Raw genomic sequence first — 19140 nt, forward strand, 5'->3', positions numbered from 1 at the left:
ACTGGGAGCTCACTAGCAGTTCAGGCCTGCTGACTCAGAACCCACATTCTAGTAAGACTGCCTGCCCATCAAAGCAGGAGTAGCATCATCCTGTAGGAAAGGTCTCCTGATTTCCACCAACCCAGCTGTTCAACTACATGTGAACTCTTGGTTATTCACCAGTTTCTAGTAATTGCATTCCTCACTGTGTGATGAAAGATCTAACACATGTATTTTCCACGTATGATGCATGTTGGCAACACATCCATTCTGGGTATGATGTGGGATAGCCTCCCAGTTGCTGTGCCTGTCACCATGCAAAGGGAGTGGTGCTGGCTAGGTACATCCCAGGCCCTGAGACAATTTGCTGGGGACTTCTATTCTGCTCATTGGTTAGATATTCCATAATTTACACTGGCGGGAAAGCTGAAGGCAAGAAATGGCCATTGATAAATTCATGTTGAGTTTAAAGAATGGATTCCAGAGAAGAGGGAAGCAGTTGATCTTTTGATCAGAATAACATAAAAACAAATATACACTAAAGTCATCCAGTTCAAAAGATTTAACTAGTTTATTGAGGAGTTTCATGCCTCTTTGGAGTATAAACATGATTTCCAAGTAATTGCTTTCAACTTAATCTGTTAAACCCCTTTACCCAAGTGGATATCAAGTTCCTTAACACCATCTTGGCCAGATTTCATAACTGATGAAAACATTCAATGAAAACCAGTTAAAAAAGTAGAAGCATACTTTCTTTTTGGGACAATGGAAGGGTTAATTTTGGAAAATGCTGACCTTTACATTACACTTTTGTATATTATGAACTGATTAAAGTAATACACTTCCTTAATACCAAACTTGATTTAGTAAAAATGATGGTCAGTACCTGTAAAAATTATCTTACCTGTATTCCAACAAGGACCATGACTTATTGTTCTTCCTGTTTCCCATACCTACTAGTTTCTGGCAGCAGAATAAGTAGTCAAAAACTGTTGAGAAAAACTTAACTCTTGACAAGCCAAATCTTAAAGAGCAAAGGCAATTGAACTATTTTTTTTAATGGCAAAACAGGGTCATTATACTTGCTCAAATTTTTGAGTTGACAATATCTAATGAGAGATGGCAACTTTTATAAATTGATAAGTTTTCTTTGGTTTCTTTAGTGTATACCATACCCTGGAATGATTTATATATTCTATTTCTGCTCAGAAATTGTTTTTTTGTTCTCACAAGTTTTTGTCAAAGATCTAGTACAAGGATCTGATACAGAAGTTATTGAAATATCGTTTTCAACGTGCTTTTAAATTACTACTAAAAGGAAAACATTGACAATGAATGCAAGACTTAACAACTGTAAGGTCTGGCAGTTTAAGAAAGTAACAGTTTAAAAATTAACAAAAGGAAGATAATTTGTAATTTGTATAAGGATTATTTAGACATTTAAATATTTTTATCTGAGGAATATTTTGAATTATTAGTAATAAACAATAGAGGGATAGGTGTTTTGATGAAAAATTAGTACTTAAATCAACCAAAGCTGAACATCATCAACTTTTGAAGTTGTATTTAAAAAACGCCTTTAGGGGAAGAAAATAAATTGTTCCTTATTAGAAAATGAATTAACTGTAAACTCAAGGTATGTGCCTATACAAATGTTCCAACAAAGTCTGGGCTCACTTCATTGGAGACATTTAAACAAGTTGAGTCGTACAAAAGAAAATCTTTTTCCTTTTCCTGGCCATAAGTAATTACTGATTCAACTTTTTAAGCAATTCAGAGCACACTGCAGGTGCGCTAGATTTAAACAAGCATTGCATAAACCAAATGGAGATAAAAACTACCACGAACCTGAGTACTACTCCGGATGAGAAACCAAAACCCACGTCTAACTTAGCAATTAAGTGCACAGTATTGATTCTCATTGGTCAGTGTATGCATAAGTCACTTTGATGAAACCATCTACAGATTTTTAAAAAAATCCTTGTGGCCCTTGTTCACAACCAGTGGTCTTTGGAAGTTAAGGTCTGCTGAGTTGAGTCACAAAGCACGTGCTATATTCAATGCTGGTATGATACTGATACCCTTTCTATGAAGTTAGAACTTTCTAAAACATCTGAAGATGGGGGAGGCATGTGAGACTAAAATAAGGATTAGAGGAGTGACTGCAGAGACTGTCAGTTGGTAATGAGGGAGGAGGAGGATAAACTGGGGTTGGCCCCAGATGAGCCCACAATGCAGCAACCAGACAGCACAGAACTGCAGAAACTTCTAGGAACCACTGTCTGGTCCTGCTGCCAAGTGAGGCAAAACCAAAGAGGGATTTAACAAAAAAGGCACAAAGGAAAAACAAAATGAAACCTAAAGTTATGAGTCAAAAGGTTACCCCACTGTTATCCTGCATTAAAGAGGACAAGGCCAGAGTGAAAACTCTCTCTCCTGGTTCTTTCAAACAAGACAGGCTTTATTTAGATCACCAAAAATAACATTTTACAGAAAGGGAACCATAACATTACACAACAAAGTATAGCCCTAAAATCTCAAACAAGAAAGGCAATGCTTTCTTTAGATCACCAAAAATAATGTTTCACAGAGAGGGAACCGTTAGAAGCAAATGTATAGCTGCAAATTTTCTTTTGCCATCAATATCGATTCCCTCTAAAATACTTTGAGACTACTTTGTGGTTTCCAAGTACAAACTAAACCTTGTTGGACAGAGTTGCTCAGCTTCATCAAAAAAATAAAACCAATTTGCAAAAAATAAAAAATACAACATAAAGAGACAACGTGGTTCTTGCTAACTAACTGCAATGTCTACTGAAATGGCCTAACCTATTCCACGAACCTTTCACTGTGAACATAGTTGCTTTTTCCTTGCCATCACAGATGGCCTGCACAGTAACAAGTGTCGTGTCAGAGCACTTTCAGGCACCCAGGGAATCATTCCTAACAGAATAACTGCAGTATGTGGGCAACTCAAACAACAGAGCCCCAAGGTGGGCACTGTGTTTGTGCTGTGGGTAAAGACCCACCACCTTGTTAAGTTGTTCACCTGGAATCCAGAGCGCCAAACTAGACAGAGCAGTTGCTCTTACAGAACCATCAACATTTTAATAAATTGCCCGGGGGTTCTTGGTGCTGTAATGTGCCTCACAGGCAGCGACGTAAGCCGACTCTGGGAAGAAGTCATCATGGTATTCTGCTAAAAACCTGAAAAGAAAAAATAGCCCCAGTGAGCACCATACTAACTAAGGACTAAATATCATCAAGCAAAATATTGACTTTCAACCTACTAACATTTCAACTGTTTTTTTGGTATTAGGAAGAAAAAAAATGACTATAATTTTGATCTCTCTATATTGATTATTTTCACTGCACTTATCCAGCTTCTATGTGAATTACTACTTATCTGAATGCCTTCACCATCATCAAGTGTACAAATGGAAACAGAACCTACACTCCACTAGGTGGCAGTCCGGTTATATAAACACTTCTGTGGCGGGGGGAAGCCCGTGAATGTTTCTACATTTTTCTGTTGTTCAAACAAACTATTAAAAACAACAGATTATAGGCTGGGCACGGTGGCTCACACCTGTAATCCCAGCACTTTGGGAGGCCGAGGCAGGCAGTCACGAGGTCAGGAGATCGAGAACATGCTAGCTAACACAGTGAAACTCCATCTTTACTAAAAACACAAAAAAATTAGCCAGGCGTGGTGGCGGGTGCCTATAGTCCCAGCTACTTGGGAGGCTGACGCAGGAGAATCGCATGAATCTGGGAGTCGGAGCTTGCAGTGAGCCACGATCGTGCCACTGCACTCCAGCTGGGGCGACAGAGTGAGACTCTGTCTCAAAAAAAAAAAAAAAGCAGCAAATAAAATAAAAAATAAAAAACGATTATAAACAATAAATCTCACTTGAGAAATGTACATCATTTATATGAGCAAAGTCACACAAAAATTGAACAGAACAACTAGTAATGGCATTTGGTGTCCTAATTTGCCATGCCAAAAGATGTTACAGTTCTAGCTGACAGTACCAAGACATAGAAAAGACTCATATGTATGAAGACGGATGTTAAAAAATGTGCTGGTCATTCAAGAGTCTGCAATACACAGATGATATCTTGACTCAAAATTCAACTGATTTTGCCATGGAGGGCTAAGACATTCTCACATGTGCATTATTCACTAATAAGCACATTAGCCTTATGCTTGCTTCCCAGTGACTCCCACCTGCCCAAATTCCTAAAAATGTACAAACCTTCTTTAGTATAAATTGAGTCAAAACTCACTGGATAGCTAACTCATTTTCTTCTATGAGTGTACTCTTTTTATGATCATTGAGTCCATTGATTCTGGTTGTTATCTTCGAATACATTTTTAAAACCTCTTACTAGGTTTATTAATAAATCCTCCTAAGTTACTTCCTAAAATTCTAATTTCTATTTTGTATTAGGTATGCATCAAAATAAGCAGGATTTCCTATGCTATCCTGCAGCTGACTCTTCATATTTTCTTGGCACTATTTGATTTCAGTTTATAAAATTTTATGCCAAACAGAGTTGTGGGTTTTGTTGAGGAAGAGGCTGGGAGGGAAGAGGGTATTTTGGAAACTTGTTTCCAAGAGAATGTTGTAAAGTCTAATTTCACTCATGGACATTTTATTCAAAATGCCTACATGAAAGGATCTCTTAAAACCACAAGACAATTTCCCTGGCTGGGATGCTCTCCACTCTGTGGTAAATCCTACTTTGATGAGTCAGGGTGGGGCCTGGATACAAGGAAGAGATGCTCCTTAAAGAGAAGGAAGAAACAAAGTCAGGTAGCCAGGATGAGCTGGGTGAGGCAGGGGAATGACTAGCCTTGAAGGCCAAGGAGAGGAAGTGGTCCACAGGCATCATCTGGAAGGGAGAGGACACAGCAGAGCCTCAGGTCAAATGATCCTATTAGATAAAAAAAATGACTGGCTTTGTCAGCTGCAGGAAACAATACCTTTGTCTGAATTCATACATGACAACACAGACAAGGGGTCTTTTCTCTTAATTCTAAACACCAAAATCCAACCTATACATGCTACTATTTACGTTAGTTTATGTACATGCAACAAAGGAAAGTCCAATGCTTGAGGTACTGTTGAATAAAAAAATGTAAAACTGAATTATCATCAATCTCAATCACTTCTACTTTAGAAAATTTATTTTCTATGTATAAGGTTTTTTAATTAAATCCTTCTAGTGAGACAAAAAGCTTCACCTCTGTACAATGAATGCCCCTAACTCAGAAACCAGAGAAATTATGGAAAAAAGAAATACCAAAAAAACCCACTCCTAATTCCCATTACGGTTAGAACCAACCATACTTAGGTAATACTTCTACTATTTAAAATACCACAGAGCTGACTTCCCTATGTGCTAAAGAGAAGTTCAGAGAAGCCACATATATGGCAACAGATGTAAGTTTTGACAAAGTAATAAAAATACCTCAAAAAGAGATCAAAGTGCTTCAATAAAGCCTTCAGATTCTTCTCAGAAAAGGACATCTTTCCAAGGATTTCTGGAAGTTTCACTGCATTAAAAATAAAGGTAAAACCATTCACAATTAGTAGAATCTGACAATGCATAGGATTCACTCAGGGAAGGTCTGGGCCCCTCCTTATCTCTATTGGAACTGAAATTAACATCCAGATTATCAAACAAAACCCCAAACTCTTACTGAGCAAAGACAGTGTAGCAGTACAAATATTACAAACATAATTTTTATGAAATTTAAGATTCATTCAGTGCCTTTTGATAGGTTACCTTTGATTTTTCTTAGATCCCCAAATTTCTTAGACAATTATAGCCCAAACCACAAGGTGTATAGAAAGCTAACAAGAGAATGCAAAATGAAAAATGGAAAGAAAGCAGGAATCAGGATTCTTACCAAACAATCGCAACAAATGTTGTGCCCCATAAATGTAAGAGGGTGGAGGCGGCTGGTCACCTGGCGGGTAATTGTCAGGCACAAGTTTCCAGGAAAGGACCTGGAAAAAGCACGAATTGAATTGTTTTTGTCACTCTTAATGGAGACACTTCCAACCACCTAACAATTATGATAGTAAATTGTACGTAGAGGGGAAAAAATAAGCCGTTGTATCAAAATAAACACAAGCTTACAAAAAACAAAGATGAAAGGCAAAAACACTTAAAATAGATTTAAAAAGTCTTTAATTTCTTAACTTGCAACAGTTATTCCCTGTAAATAACTCTGTTTGGGTTCTTTAGCCCCGTTATTGAAAATCCTGCTGCATGGCCAGGTGCGATGGCTCACACCTGTAATCCCAGCACTTTGGGAGGCCAAGATGGGTGGATCACCTGAGGTCAGGAGTTTGAGACCAGCCTAGCCAATACATTGAAACCCCATCTCTACTAAAAATACAAAAAATTAGCCAGGTGTGGTGGTGGACACCTGTAATCCCAGCTACTTGGGAGGCTGAGGCAGGAGAATCATTGGAACTGGGGAGGCAGAGGTTACAGTGAGCCAAGGTTGTGCCACTGCACTCCAGCCTGGGTGACAAAAGTGAAACTCTGCCCCTCCTTCCCTCCCCCCACCCAGAAAAAAGAAAATCCTGTTGCACTAGAGACAGAATGAAGCATTAAAAAGTAATCCATAGATGTTCTGAATAGTATTACTGTTGTTTCAAGATTCCTTAATTTCTGGCTGTTAGATTCATTATGGAAATGAATTTGAATTTTTTAATCCTTGAATCAACTGAAATAGACTTCAAACCTGATAATTGATTTGTCTTCATTCTGAATTTCTGAACTGTGGGTGGACTTGGGGCTTTTGTTAGAGGGAGAGTTGCATTTCAAAAATCTCTGATGAATTTCCGTAAAAGTAGTTCAGTAAATTATAGAACCAGAGCCTACTCTACTCAGCTGCTACTTTGGCTTTTGGGACGTCATATTCAACATGAAAATAGTCAGACTGCAGAAAGCCCTCCAGCAGACAAAGCAGAAAGGTGCCCCCACAAACTCAGAAATGCTGATATAGTCAGTTTAACAACATGAAACTGCCAGAAGCTAATAAGCACCAAGGTGGCCCTGAAGGATCCAGGACAAAGGCCTAGCTTCACTTCGGCCCCTGCCTAGCCAGGCCTAGATTCTCGCCTAGGTCTCCACCAGCAGCGCCCACTTCTGCACTGTGGAGCACTGAGGGAAGGGATCGTTCCAGCAACTTTACAACATCTCCATCACCTGCCCAGTGCACACAGCTGAAGCTTTGGAACCGTTCTGAAAGTGACTCAAAGGAAACATACAGGACTTTGCAATCTCAGAGGCATGAACAGCACTTGGCATGTACAAAAGCAGGTCATCTGGCTCTACCTCACTCACTCAATTCTGTGTTTCAAGGCAGTTTATAACCTTCTATTTATGAAGACACATTTTCCAGGGGGAAAACAGTAGGTTTCTAGTCGGAGGAATTCCCAATGGGATATGTATGGGAACCATCGATGGGTCTTTACTGGCATGCGCTGGCCCAGACCAGCCCCTAGTACTGTGGAGCAGTGACTAGTACTGAGAGAAAGAGCCCTGGTCAAAAAATACAGTGGTAGAGGTACGTAAGAAGGTGGGAATCCACAAAGGTCTCATGAGTCCTTGTGAGAGTCGCCTGAACCCTAACCATTTCCCAGAAAGCACTTTTAAACTGTAAGTTGCAGCTGTACCTATAACCACTAGGTGGCGCATTCACACTGCAGACCAGTGTGGGAATGGCCCTTGACAACTCAGATGCCCCTTAAATTCACGATTTCCCTTCAATAAAATTCGCAGTGCATTCTTATCTGAAAAATGGGCGTGTCAGAGACTGCTTGAACTAGGGATTTCCTAACCTACCCTCAACAATCATCATAACACAAATTAGGCTTTCTAGATTCTCTATGGGGTCAGCCAACTGTAGCCCCTGGGCAAGTCCAGCCCAATGCTCATATGTTCAAAATGGTTGGGGAAAAAAAATCATAATAATATTTTGTGATATGTGAAAATCATATGACATTAAATTCTCAGTGTCCATGAATGAATTGAGGGGGCAGCACACAGAGCCATACCCCTTTGTTTAAGGCAGAGCCACGTCCCTTTGTTTATGGCTTTGCTGCTGGAACAGCAGAGTTGAGCAGTCTCTGGAGAGACCTTAGGGTACACACTACTGAAGATAGTTATCAGCTGGAAGAAAGTTTTGTGACCTCTCTTCCCATCATCAAGTGCTGTTTGCCTAGGTTGGGCACAGTGGCTCATGCCTGTAATCCCAGCACTCTGGGAGGCAGAGGTGGGAGGATCACTTGAGCTCAGGAGTTGGTGACCAGCCTGGGCAACATGGCAAAACCTAGTCTGTACAAAAAATGCAAAAATTAGCCAGGCCATAGTGTCTTGAGCCTGTAGTTCCAGCTACTTGGGAGGCTGAGGCAGGAGGATCGCTTGAGCCCAGGAGGTGGAGGCTACAGTGAGCTAACATCCTGCCACTGCACTGCAGCCTGGGTGACAGCATGAGAGTGAGACCCTGTGTCAAAAAAAATGTTCTTTGCCTAGCAAAGCCATTTTCCCCTGTGCAACTCCTACTCACTTAAAAAAAAAAAAAAAAGAAATCTCACCTCCTAGGAGACTTTCACAGAATTTGCTGATAGACTGAGACGTCTTTAGAATCCCTGACAAACTCACCACCTACAGATCACCTAATGGGCCTTAAAAATAGTTTTAAAATGAAAAGTTTTCCCATCTATCAAGTGGAAATCTGGTGGCAAGACTGATCTCGAGAATTCAAAGTAATTGGGTTCAAGAGTCTGGCACAGTGGTGGCCTAGAGCACATCCCTGAAGGGACGGCTATTGGTATTACTGTTAATGATGGAGGGGAATCAAGTATTTAAAGTTGGAGTCAGAAAACTACAGCCTGCTGGTCACAGCCCGCCCAACTACTGCCTGTTTCTATATTGCCCACAAGCTAAGAGTGGATGTTATATTTTTAAATGATTGAAAAACAAACAAAATTTTCAAACACATGAAAATTAAATGCTAGTCAAATTTCAGTGTCCATAAATCAAGTTTTATTGGAATATAGCACACTCATTTTATTTACATACTATCTGTGGCTACTTTTGGAGTTAAGTAACCTTGACAGACACCATATGGCCCACAAATAGCCTAAAGTATGTACCCTCTGGCCCTCTGTGGAAAAGATGTATTGACATCTGTTCTATAAAGTAAAAATACTGGCATTTCAATAATTGCACTTATTTAAAAGATAATTGTCAGTGTAGGGCTGAAATCCTAACAATTTTCTCGCTTTAGAAACCAAAACCCACAGTGTTAAGCATAATCTTACGTACAATTTTGTTAATGTTTACAGTAATAGCAACATGATGCTTCAAGAACCTTGACTTCCACCTATAGAATCAAAGTAATCACAAATGAAGGAACCATTGGGAACAAACATCAAACATTCTTTACCTCATTTATTTCATTAGTTCTTCTCCCTTCAAAGCCAGCAAACACAGCACTCCCTTCCTTGCTAGGAGTCAGAGGAATAGGTGAAGATGATCTGCTATGCACAGGTGTTTCTTCCAAAGAAAAACATGAAATTATTCACACAGCAACTGAATTAAAGACTGCTTCAAGACTGTTAAAAACTGCAGAACATAAATCTAAACTTGGTTCTCAGAAAGTACCAACCTTTAACAATAAGACTTTCCTTTTATAACAGCACCTGAATTTTATTTGGTTAAAAAAATAAGGAATAAAGCACTGACACATGCTACAATGTGGATGAACCTTAAAAGACTAGACTTAGTGAATGGAGCCAATCACAAAGGGCCACATACTATGTTTCCATTTATATGAAATACCCAGGGTAGGCAAATCCAGAGAGACCGAAAGCACCTTAGTGGTTGCCAGGAGCTTGCAGAAGGCGAAGTGGGGAGTGATTGCTACTGGGTATGGGGTTTCTTTTTGGGGGTGCTAAAAATGTTCTGGAATTGACTGTGCAGATGATCGCACAACTCTGTGAATACACTAAAAACTATTGGATTGAACTGTATATGTGGATGTGTCAATAAAGCTGCTAAGTGCCACTGAATTATTCACTTTATAATGGTTAATTTTACATGTGAATTTCACATCAATAAATACAAATAAAAAATAAAAAATACAAAGAGAAACAGAAAAAGATAGCACTTTATTTTGTAGCACTTTTAAAAACACTGTCTTTTTAAAAATTTTCCCAGCTGACCCTTTTCAATCTTCAATCAACCAATCCTTATTACCCACTTACATACAGATGATTCCATTTATATGAAATGCCCCAAACTGGCAAATCTATAGAGACAAATAGATTAATGGTTGTCAGGGGACATAGGGAGAGGCAAATGAGTAACTGCTAGTCGATGTGGGGTTTCTTTTTTGGAGTGGTGAAAATGTCTGAAACTGATTTCAGTGATGGTTGCCCAACTCTTTAGTTTTGCCCAACTGAAATTATTTTGTTAGTTATCTATCAGACAGTGTGGTCTCTTTGTGTTGCCCAGGCTCGACTGCAGTGGCCCAATAAGAGCTCACTGCAGTCTTGGACTCTGGGCCTCAAGCGATCCTCCAGTTTCAGCCTCAGCCATAGCCACAGCTGCAGCCTCCCAAGTAGCTGGGACTATAGGTGCACATCATCACACCTGGCTATTTTTTTCTTTAAGAGATGGGGTTTCACTATATTGCCCAGGCTGATCTTGAACTCCTGGCCTCAAGTGATCCTCCTGCCCCAGTCTCACAGGCATGAGCCACTGTGTCTGGAGACACTAAAAACTTTAAATGTGTGAATTTTAAGGTATGTGGATTATATCTCAATCAAGCTGTTTTTAAAAAGCACCTAACTTTGTTTTAGCACTTGATTATTCAAAGGGCTTCTCTTAAAGGTATGTCTTCTTCAACTCTGCCTTTCTGAGCTTTCTCAATCTTCAAAGAATCAGCAAATACTTTCACGCACCTGGAACTATGCCCCAAAACTGAGCTGTGATGGGCTGACACAATCAACAAGTCAGTCCCTTCTCTCAGGACCTTATGATATGGCAGGGACAGGATGTACACAAGGAAACGGGCACCTGAACACAGAATGGCACTGTGATGACAGTTTTGGGAGTTCCAACAGGATGATGCTTAGAAGGACCCCTGAAGGAGTCAGCACAGCAGGAGGGGCTGAGGGAAGAACAGGGCACAGGTCATACACAAGATATGCCTACTGGGGCATGGGGATTCGACTCCAAATAGTTTTACACTGACCTTAGCTTTGGAGGTGTTTTTGATATTTATGAGGGGTGTCTTAGATTTCACAGCCTGCGAGCAGCTGAGCTCTGTGAAAGGAAGGCAACTAGGCTTCCATCTCTGCAGTTGGGTGCTTGGCACCTGCTGGTGTAGCTCTGTTTCCACCTCCACACAGTGTACCGGTGGACAGGCATGCAAGCTGCCTCCCCTACTGCTGACTTCCTAAGTCACTGAGCCCGCTAGGCACCAGGTGGCATCGTCGGCCCTGCTGCCATCAACTTTCCATTTCACACGTTGTTGGCAGTCAAGGGTGGAAGCATATAAGCACAGAGCACCCTGTATTTGATTTGTGAATGAGATCTTCAATGTAAAGTGAATACTCCTAGTAAGAGCGCTTCATTAGCACAGGCTAAACAACCAGATTTTAATTAATTTGGGAAAAAAATGCCTGGTTAGTGTATGATAGCTAATGTTAGTTTCCACAGTAATTGTATCTGATTCATGACACCTGTTTTCGCAGTTTTTGACAGTTTAAAATGATTAATTAGCAGTGGCTTACTTCTAAGTTTTATACTACAGCAAATCAACCTGTGTGTATTTTGGAAAAAAAGAAAGTTAACTCTTGTCTAATTTATTTTGCCCATTGAAACATTCCAGCTGAAAATCAAGGTGAGCAGATCTGATGGAGTTTGAGTTGGGCTGAGAGGAGGTAAGAAGAGATTATGGAAATCTGAGCATTCTTACTTTGATATTTTAGGACAGACCTTTCCAAATTAACTTTAGAATGGAGAGACTACAGAGATAGAGTACAAAGAAAACAAAAAGCTAAACAACCCATTAGAATTGCTCATTTTGAATGCTTCGTTAGGCCTAGCTACACAATATATAGAATTCTGATAACTCAATTTGCTCACAATCGGTAGAGTGATGGCAAAAAAAGGCTGAGGAAACAGCCCAGTCCTGCCTCCACCACAGCTGCACTGCAATCTGCGCCAGGTGCTTCAACTGTCTACAGCTCCAGGAAGCAGGCAGCATTAACAGCACTTTGGACATGGGAATCACACGCACTGTACATAAACACGTAACTTCAGCACCATGCCTGGCACTGACTAGGCACAAGGTACACGCTGGCTCTCCCCGGCCTGGAGCACCCGAGAATGAACCTACTCTTTTCCAGGTGCAGGAAGAGCTTGGGCATGCTGGCGGACGTGTCCTGCTGCCGGCGCTTGGGCTGAGGTGAAGCGCTGCTTTCGGAAAGCCTGTCACTGTTGGCACTGTGGCGCGTGGACCGCCTCAGAGACTGCAATGCTTCTGGCTCAGCTTTGCGCCTTTTAGGGGTGGCTGGTTCACCAGTGGTCGGCTGACTCTCTGTGGACTGTGGCGTGGATGGATTCAACAAAGGCGGGCTGGGAGACAGTTCCTCCTGGCTCCTAGGGAAGATGGAGAATGTCACACACAGCTGGCTCAAAGGGCCTTTCCAGAACATGGAGTGCTTCTGAAGACACGAAATGCTCTCTCTACTCCAGGAAGGTTGTAAATATGTACATAAGTCACTTGGACCCTCTCCATAACTCTGCAAGGCACCCCCAGTGAGTCCTGCAGGCCTCTCACCTGGAGTGAAACTGACATGGGGAAAGGGAAAGGAGAGAGACGCTATCAAAGGAAGGATGGCTGAGAGGAGATGGTGGCCAGGCGGAAAGAGAAGCTGGGGAGCCAATAGCCATGAAGCAGAGGGAGAAAGGGAGGGCAGGGCAAGGTGGCCAAGGCAAAGGGCAGCACGCTGCAAGTGGGAGGTTATCAGTTCACCTGCAGGCAGTTTTGCAGCACAGCAGTAGATGAAGGCAGACGATAAGTGGTTAACAGAGGAGACAGATGAATGGAAATCATGACAACAGACCACTCTCTCAGGAAGAGAGGCAAGAGGGAGCGAGCACAATACCTTACAGAGATTAAGGGAAAGACTTTAGGTTGCAGGATCCCCCTCCCTGCCCCCTCAAAAAAGAACAGAGCATGCTTGGTAACTGAGGGAGGAAAAGTGGTGACATCGCAGAGCAAGAAGAGAAGTAACTTTTATTGAAGGCCAAAGTTTGCAGGCCCTGTGTGAACATTCCCATTTAATATTACTAGCTAGGCTTGCCTTCAGTCCATCCCACACCTGCAAAAGAAGGAGGCACCTAAGGAACCTCTGCCACTAACACAAACAGCCAGTGAGGGGGCTCAATTCAAACTTACCCCTTCCACTCTCCTCACCCTGTGCTCTCTTCACCCCACCCCCTACCATCTTCCCCAAAAATGGGGTAGCTGCTCATCATCCCACCTAAGTTCTTTATGCTGGGGTCTTCACTTGGTAAAATCTGCCAGAGCCATATGAAAGTGAAATGATGACTTAGCTTACCCACGAAAAAAGAAAACCTCCAGGACACACATTTTCATTTCCTTCCCTCCTCCAAACATGTTGGTCCACACTATCAGATTGAACTCTTCAAAATAAGGATCTTATTATTGTACTGCTGACATGTGAGGGTGAAAGTGCAGGCTATATAACTTACCTGTTAGTGCTTGTGGCACTTTCCTTAATGGGAAGAAAAAACTTAGACGAAGTCACCTTTTTATACTGAGCTTGCTCATATGGATAGAGTAAAACCAACGGGAGAGTGTAATCAAAGGTTATTCTTAATCCATCCACCATCTCCTTACAAAGGTCAACACTGGCAGGATTAAAAAGAAGAGATTACAGACACAATTAAGTAAGAGGTACTTTCCAAAATTTCACAATGAAGTTGCCGATTTTTAATAGGGCAGTTTGAAATCTAATCATTATATATTACACCTACGTACACACAAAATGAAATGGATTTGTAGCTGTCAAGATTACATAGGAAAACATAAGTGCAGAAAGTACAGCAGTCACTTTACCTTACCCCACTAAACACAAATAAATACGTTCAAGGCCACAGAGGTGTCCAGCAGCCTGTGCTGCAAAAGTGGACAGGTGGACACACCCCTATCACTGCAAAATGAAACAGCTTGACCCTAGTGAACCCCTAACCCTTGCTTTAACTCCAACACTCCACCTTTCTGCCTCTTGTCCAGCTGGGTCATGCATGCCAGGCAGGATGCAAGGAAGCTTTCTCTGACTGGAATGAAAATCTGTTTGTAAACAAGCTTTGAGAAATCCTTACTGTCCATTCTGGTGCTTCTCAAGGAAAGTTCTTGCCCTAAACAGTATCACCGAAAAAACTGTCTCTGTGCTGAGGCAGTGCACTTTCAATGCATCCATGTCAGATGTGTAAATAGTTATTGAAGTACTGAAGATTTCACAAAAGTGACAAGGTTTTAATATTAGATGATTCAATGAATTATCAATTATTAAACATTAAATGAATTCAAAATAACTGAGGAGAGACAAGTGTCACCTATTCTAAATGGAAGCCACCTCTCTAATACAGAGAGAACCACAAAATACCAAACATGCCAGTACTCACTTCTTTTCTGCTGGGATATAATGCACGTTCATGTTGGCATGTGGCATAACGTGATGGTGACGAGGTCTCTCATTGGCTGAAAAGGCTGCATTGATAGCAAAATGCTTCACATAGGATTCCAAAATCGTTATGATGTTGGTCTGGCATGGAAGTTTCACTAACTGTTAACAAAAACATAGACATCTGATGTATGCATCCTAATGTAACAAACCACATATTCCAAGAAACACTGGTCATGTCTGTACCATTTTTTAACTCAAAAATAAAGCAAAGCCAATTCTGTTTGAATAGAACTTCTTAAATATGTTTGCAATCTCTTTGATCTTTTTTCCTCTACTGATCATAACCTTATGTTGATTACAATATTACTTTTTTGAATAGATGTAAGCAGTGATTCTAAAGCTTAGTGATCTGTTAGAACAACCTGGGGGATTCCTTCAAGTATACCTGCAGTTGGGCTCCACCACAGATCAATTAATTCTTAACTTCTGGGCTGAAGCATAAGCAGCAGGATTCTGGAAAGCTCCCAACACAACCCTAATGGGCAGCCAGGGCTGTGTGAGTTATAATTTAATCAGCTGCACAGCACCACTGGCAGAGAACTTTAAAACTTGACTCAGACAAAGCTGAAAAATATAAATTTCATTCCTCCAAAATTCGTTATTGCTTACGTCTATGACTGCAAAATATGGCAAAATGAAAATGCCAAACAAATCAATGTTTTATGCATTCTCCCTACATACCCGTTTCCTCCTGTTAATGTAGTAACAATCATCCTCCAGCTGCTTCTTCAGAACTTCAGGGATTTCTATAGTTATTGTTCTTTCTTCCATTTCCCTTTTTGTTTGAAGCTCTGGTTCTTCTTTCTGCAATATCAAAATTCCATTTTTAACTATTTAAAACAGTAGGAGAGTCAATATCCAAGGAAGGCCTGCTATGAAACAAACCCAGCTAATCCTCAACAATCATAGTATGCCAGGTGTTCTAATTAAAAGTATGTTAACGGCCAAAAGTTAACTTGTTTGGCGGCACTAAACACAATGCAAATATGTATTTCATTTCTTTCCCATTTAAGTTTACCAGTCGGATTTATACTAACTTTGGAAGCAGGCAGAAGACATCACAGTCTGTAGACTCCATTAAAAGAAATTTATCATTATAAAACAAATTATTTGACTGGAAAGAAAGATAACTATAATTTGTGGAAACATTTTAGGGGCATAAAGAGCCACTGAGAGACTCATACAGTGACTATAAGGGTTGTTTTTCTTTAAATGTCAGATAAAAATTTACATTATTGGTTTAAAAGATGTATCTTTAGAAAACAATTCACAACTGGAGTATTTCACTGTGAACTTTTACCACTAAAATATACAACAAAGAGAAAGTTTTTACAATAAAAACTTTATACTACCTCAGTCTTTACTTCAATATCACTTTCTTCACTTATTTCTTCATCCTTGTCTTCACTACAGTCAGAGGAACTGCTTAATGCTAGGTGAAACAAAAGCATCTGGTGAACTTGCATTATATACTTCACCAACCCTTATGTCTACAGATCTTCACCTGTAGTGCGGGTGCTACTGGAAATAACAAACTGCAATTCCATGTATTTTTAAATGCCAAACACAAATGCTGTATCTTTCACAATAGAAATTTATTTTGACAACCAATTTCAACAGATGCAAAAATCACACAAGCTAATGATCGGAAAGTGTTTTGTCAGGATCCTACAGTTTCCTGTTGCATTCATAAATGAGACTAAGGTCTGGGAGGTGCCAAAAAGAGAACAGATCCCATGAGAACACACCCGTGAGGGGTTTGTACAAAGATGCTGGCTGAGAGGGCAGCAGTCACAAGCATGACTCTGCTAAGGTGCTATTACTGACTTATCGACTTATATTGACTGCTACTTTAATTGTCAAAAATAAATGGAGCAAATATTATACATAATGAGCTTGAAGTGTTTCCCTGTCTAGAATTTCAATGAATCCTTCTCTCAGTCTAGGTGGAAGTTCTTTCGGCCAAAGAAAATGAAGTGAAGCTACTCACAGTTTTCATCATTTTCATCTTTTTCTTCAGTGGGGAGGCCTTTTAAGACAGAGTCAACACCAGGCAACCTGCAGCGCTTCTTCTTTCTTCCTGTGCTCCTCCTGAAAAAGAGTAGCAAACAACTGAAATAAATTTTGACATTGAACTCTTGAGTCCTGAGATCAAAACAAGATATAATAAACAATGAAATACATTTGAAAAATCATTAAACTTCAGAACATAAATAGTAATTTCCATTTCAGAAGATTATACAATAACCAATCTGAAAACACTAAGGTTATTTAGAATACCATAGGAACACTCTTCCTCTTACACACTTTAAATATGTAAAATTACTTAATAAATATTTGTCATTTTATTACTATCATAAAAGTCTAAAACACTAAGAGAAAACACAATGGATAACATTTATATCTTGATTTGTGTATTCTTACAGGCGAGCTACAGCTTTTCTTGCCAATTTACGCTGTAATCTACGATTTTCATCGGTATCACGAAGCACATGATCTTCGGCTGCCCATCTATCCCAGCTAATTGAACAAAAAAGGAAAATTCAGTACTTTAGTTTGATATAAAACAAAGGCTAAAAGTACCTCAAAGCAATAGAAATGCCCCAGAATTACATTTTAGAAAACGATTTAAATATTTTAAAATCACAAAGAGGAGGCAAATAAACTGAAAAAGTAACTCATTCAGACAGAGAAACAACTGGGGTTTCCAGAATCACCCAGACAGAATTCAAATACAATCGACTTAAAAGTAACTATTCCTTAGAATAGGCAAGTTCTGGTAACAAAGTAAAAACAGGAAATGAATCAAACTTCTCTACAAGTGTTTCTAAAACTTAAAGAAGTTTGCAGTGTTACAAAGTAAAAACAGGAAATGAAACAAAGTTCTCTACAAGTGTTTCTAAAACTTAAAAAGAAGTCTGCAATGTTCCTGTGCTGCAAAGACAATCAATTTTCAGTCTGGTTTAACAAGTTCACTCACCTTCTGTTCCAACCATTAAAATGGATCAGATATTCTGGGATCTTTCTGCCTTTTTCGTCTTTCCCAACAATAACATCAACAATCTGAAACCAAGAAATATTGCCCACAAATGATAGGACATACAGAAAATTAGAAGTTACATCAGGAAAACTAATTCATAGACCTCTTTTTAAAGAAAAGAAAGCATTCTCTCCTCTTTTAGACCGAGAGCTGGGTTGAAATATTTTTCCTTTCAATTATCATTTTTCCCCCGAGTGGACGCCTTCAAAATAGGAAACATCCGTCCAACCACCCCGTGATTGGTCTCTGAGCGTGAGACAGCGTGAGGCTTCTGAAGCCATTGGCCGGCCGATTTGTCACTAAGGAAAGAGTCCAGGCTAGATGAAAGTTGCAGCCCTGAGACCTCTGGGAGTTGTAGTTTCCTGGGCTCCCCTATATCCAGTGCCAGGACGGCTGGCTGGAGACTCTGGAATCCCTCCCTGTTGTGTCCCTAGAGGGAACAACTAAGACTAATGATGGGGCGTGTCGCCCCGTGAGGAGGCTCGGGGTCAAGGAGAAAGAGGGACAGCAGACGAGGTTAGAAGACAGGAGCAGCAGGGGAGGGAACTGAAGGCAGAATATGCTCATCCCTTTAGGGATGTCCTTTAGCATCTCTAATTGACAGAGCTGTCCAGACATCGCCAAAGACACATGTGGGACTGCCCTTGTCTCTGCCGCCTAAGGCTTCACCCAGGAGGCCCTAGGAAGCCAAGTCTCTTAAATGAAAGCACCTGGGTGCTTTCCTTGGGGAACTGGGAGACCTGCTGCCAACTCCTGCCCGCCACCCAATTCTGAGGAGCTGCAAGATGTGGCTCAGCTCTCGGAGACTTAGGTGGACCCGCCCAGGGCGCGATTCCCATCAACTATGGTCAGACCCACGTAAATCCTTCAGAGTTTGAAAACGTAAATGCTGCAAGGCCCTGGGGTACGAAAACACTGGGCCAACTTTGCCCTCGGGGTGGGGTTCACGGCCTACAGGAAGGATGGGGCCTAAACTGGACTAGGGTCCCAGGGACACAACGTCGCAAGTCAGCGGCCAGCGCCGTGGAACTATGAATTAGAACCTGGATCGGACGGCCAGGGCCGTCCCACAGGAGCCCACCCGGCACTGGGCCGCAGAGGAGGAGAGATTTAACGCGAAGACAGAAACCGTATTCGAGAGGCCTCCTCCCTCAGCGGCCACCGTTGCAGTCCGGGGCGCAAACGGTAGCCCCGGTAACGCGACAAAGCACGGGCGAGGCTCCCAACCGCGCGTGCGCCTCCCGGCCTGACGGAAGGAAGTGGAAGCATCCCAGACCCCGCCCCGACACCCAGGCGCAGCGC

General features: G+C 41.1%; 1 protein-coding gene across 3 annotated transcripts; it reads right to left on the reverse strand.

Moving 5' to 3' along the window:
* Positions 1–2419: 2419 nt before the first annotated feature.
* MSL3 (male-specific lethal 3 homolog (Drosophila)) lies at positions 2420–19074 on the reverse strand. 3 transcript variants are annotated; one of them, XM_011994868.1, is made up of 13 exons: positions 18882–19074; positions 17779–17861; positions 17223–17318; positions 16789–16889; positions 16148–16230; positions 15480–15602; positions 14737–14897; positions 13801–13959; positions 12419–12681; positions 9458–9567; positions 5900–5999; positions 5458–5542; positions 2420–3186 (listed from the first exon to the last, which is right to left on the reverse strand). In XM_011994868.1, exons 6-13 carry the CDS (start codon positions 15567–15569, stop codon positions 3087–3089), a joined length of 1068 nt encoding a protein of 355 aa, XP_011850258.1. In that variant the 5' UTR covers positions 15570–15602; positions 16148–16230; positions 16789–16889; positions 17223–17318; positions 17779–17861; positions 18882–19074; the 3' UTR covers positions 2420–3086. The 3 variants fall into 3 exon arrangements, with proteins under 3 accessions (XP_011850258.1, XP_011850257.1, XP_011850256.1); XM_011994867.1 differs by lacking the exon at positions 18882–19074 and having other exon boundaries at positions 17779–18112; XM_011994866.1 differs by lacking the exons at positions 16148–16230; positions 18882–19074 and having other exon boundaries at positions 17779–18030.
* Between the last annotated feature and the right edge of the window lie 66 nt (positions 19075–19140).

This window comes from Mandrillus leucophaeus, unplaced genomic scaffold (genome assembly GCF_000951045.1).
Source record: "Mandrillus leucophaeus isolate KB7577 unplaced genomic scaffold, Mleu.le_1.0 Scaffold462, whole genome shotgun sequence".
Taxonomy (NCBI): domain Eukaryota; kingdom Metazoa; phylum Chordata; class Mammalia; order Primates; family Cercopithecidae; genus Mandrillus; species Mandrillus leucophaeus.

Coding starts and splice junctions, on each gene's coding strand:
- MSL3 (XM_011994866.1), bottom strand. Junction 9,568..12,418: donor CTTCCTGCACCTGGAAAAGA/GTAGGTTCATTC, acceptor TTTCTTTGGAAG/AAACACCTGTGCATAGCAGA. Junction 5,543..5,899: donor ACATTTGTTGCGATTGTTTG/GTAAGAATCCTG, acceptor TTTTTAATGCAG/TGAAACTTCCAGAAATCCTT.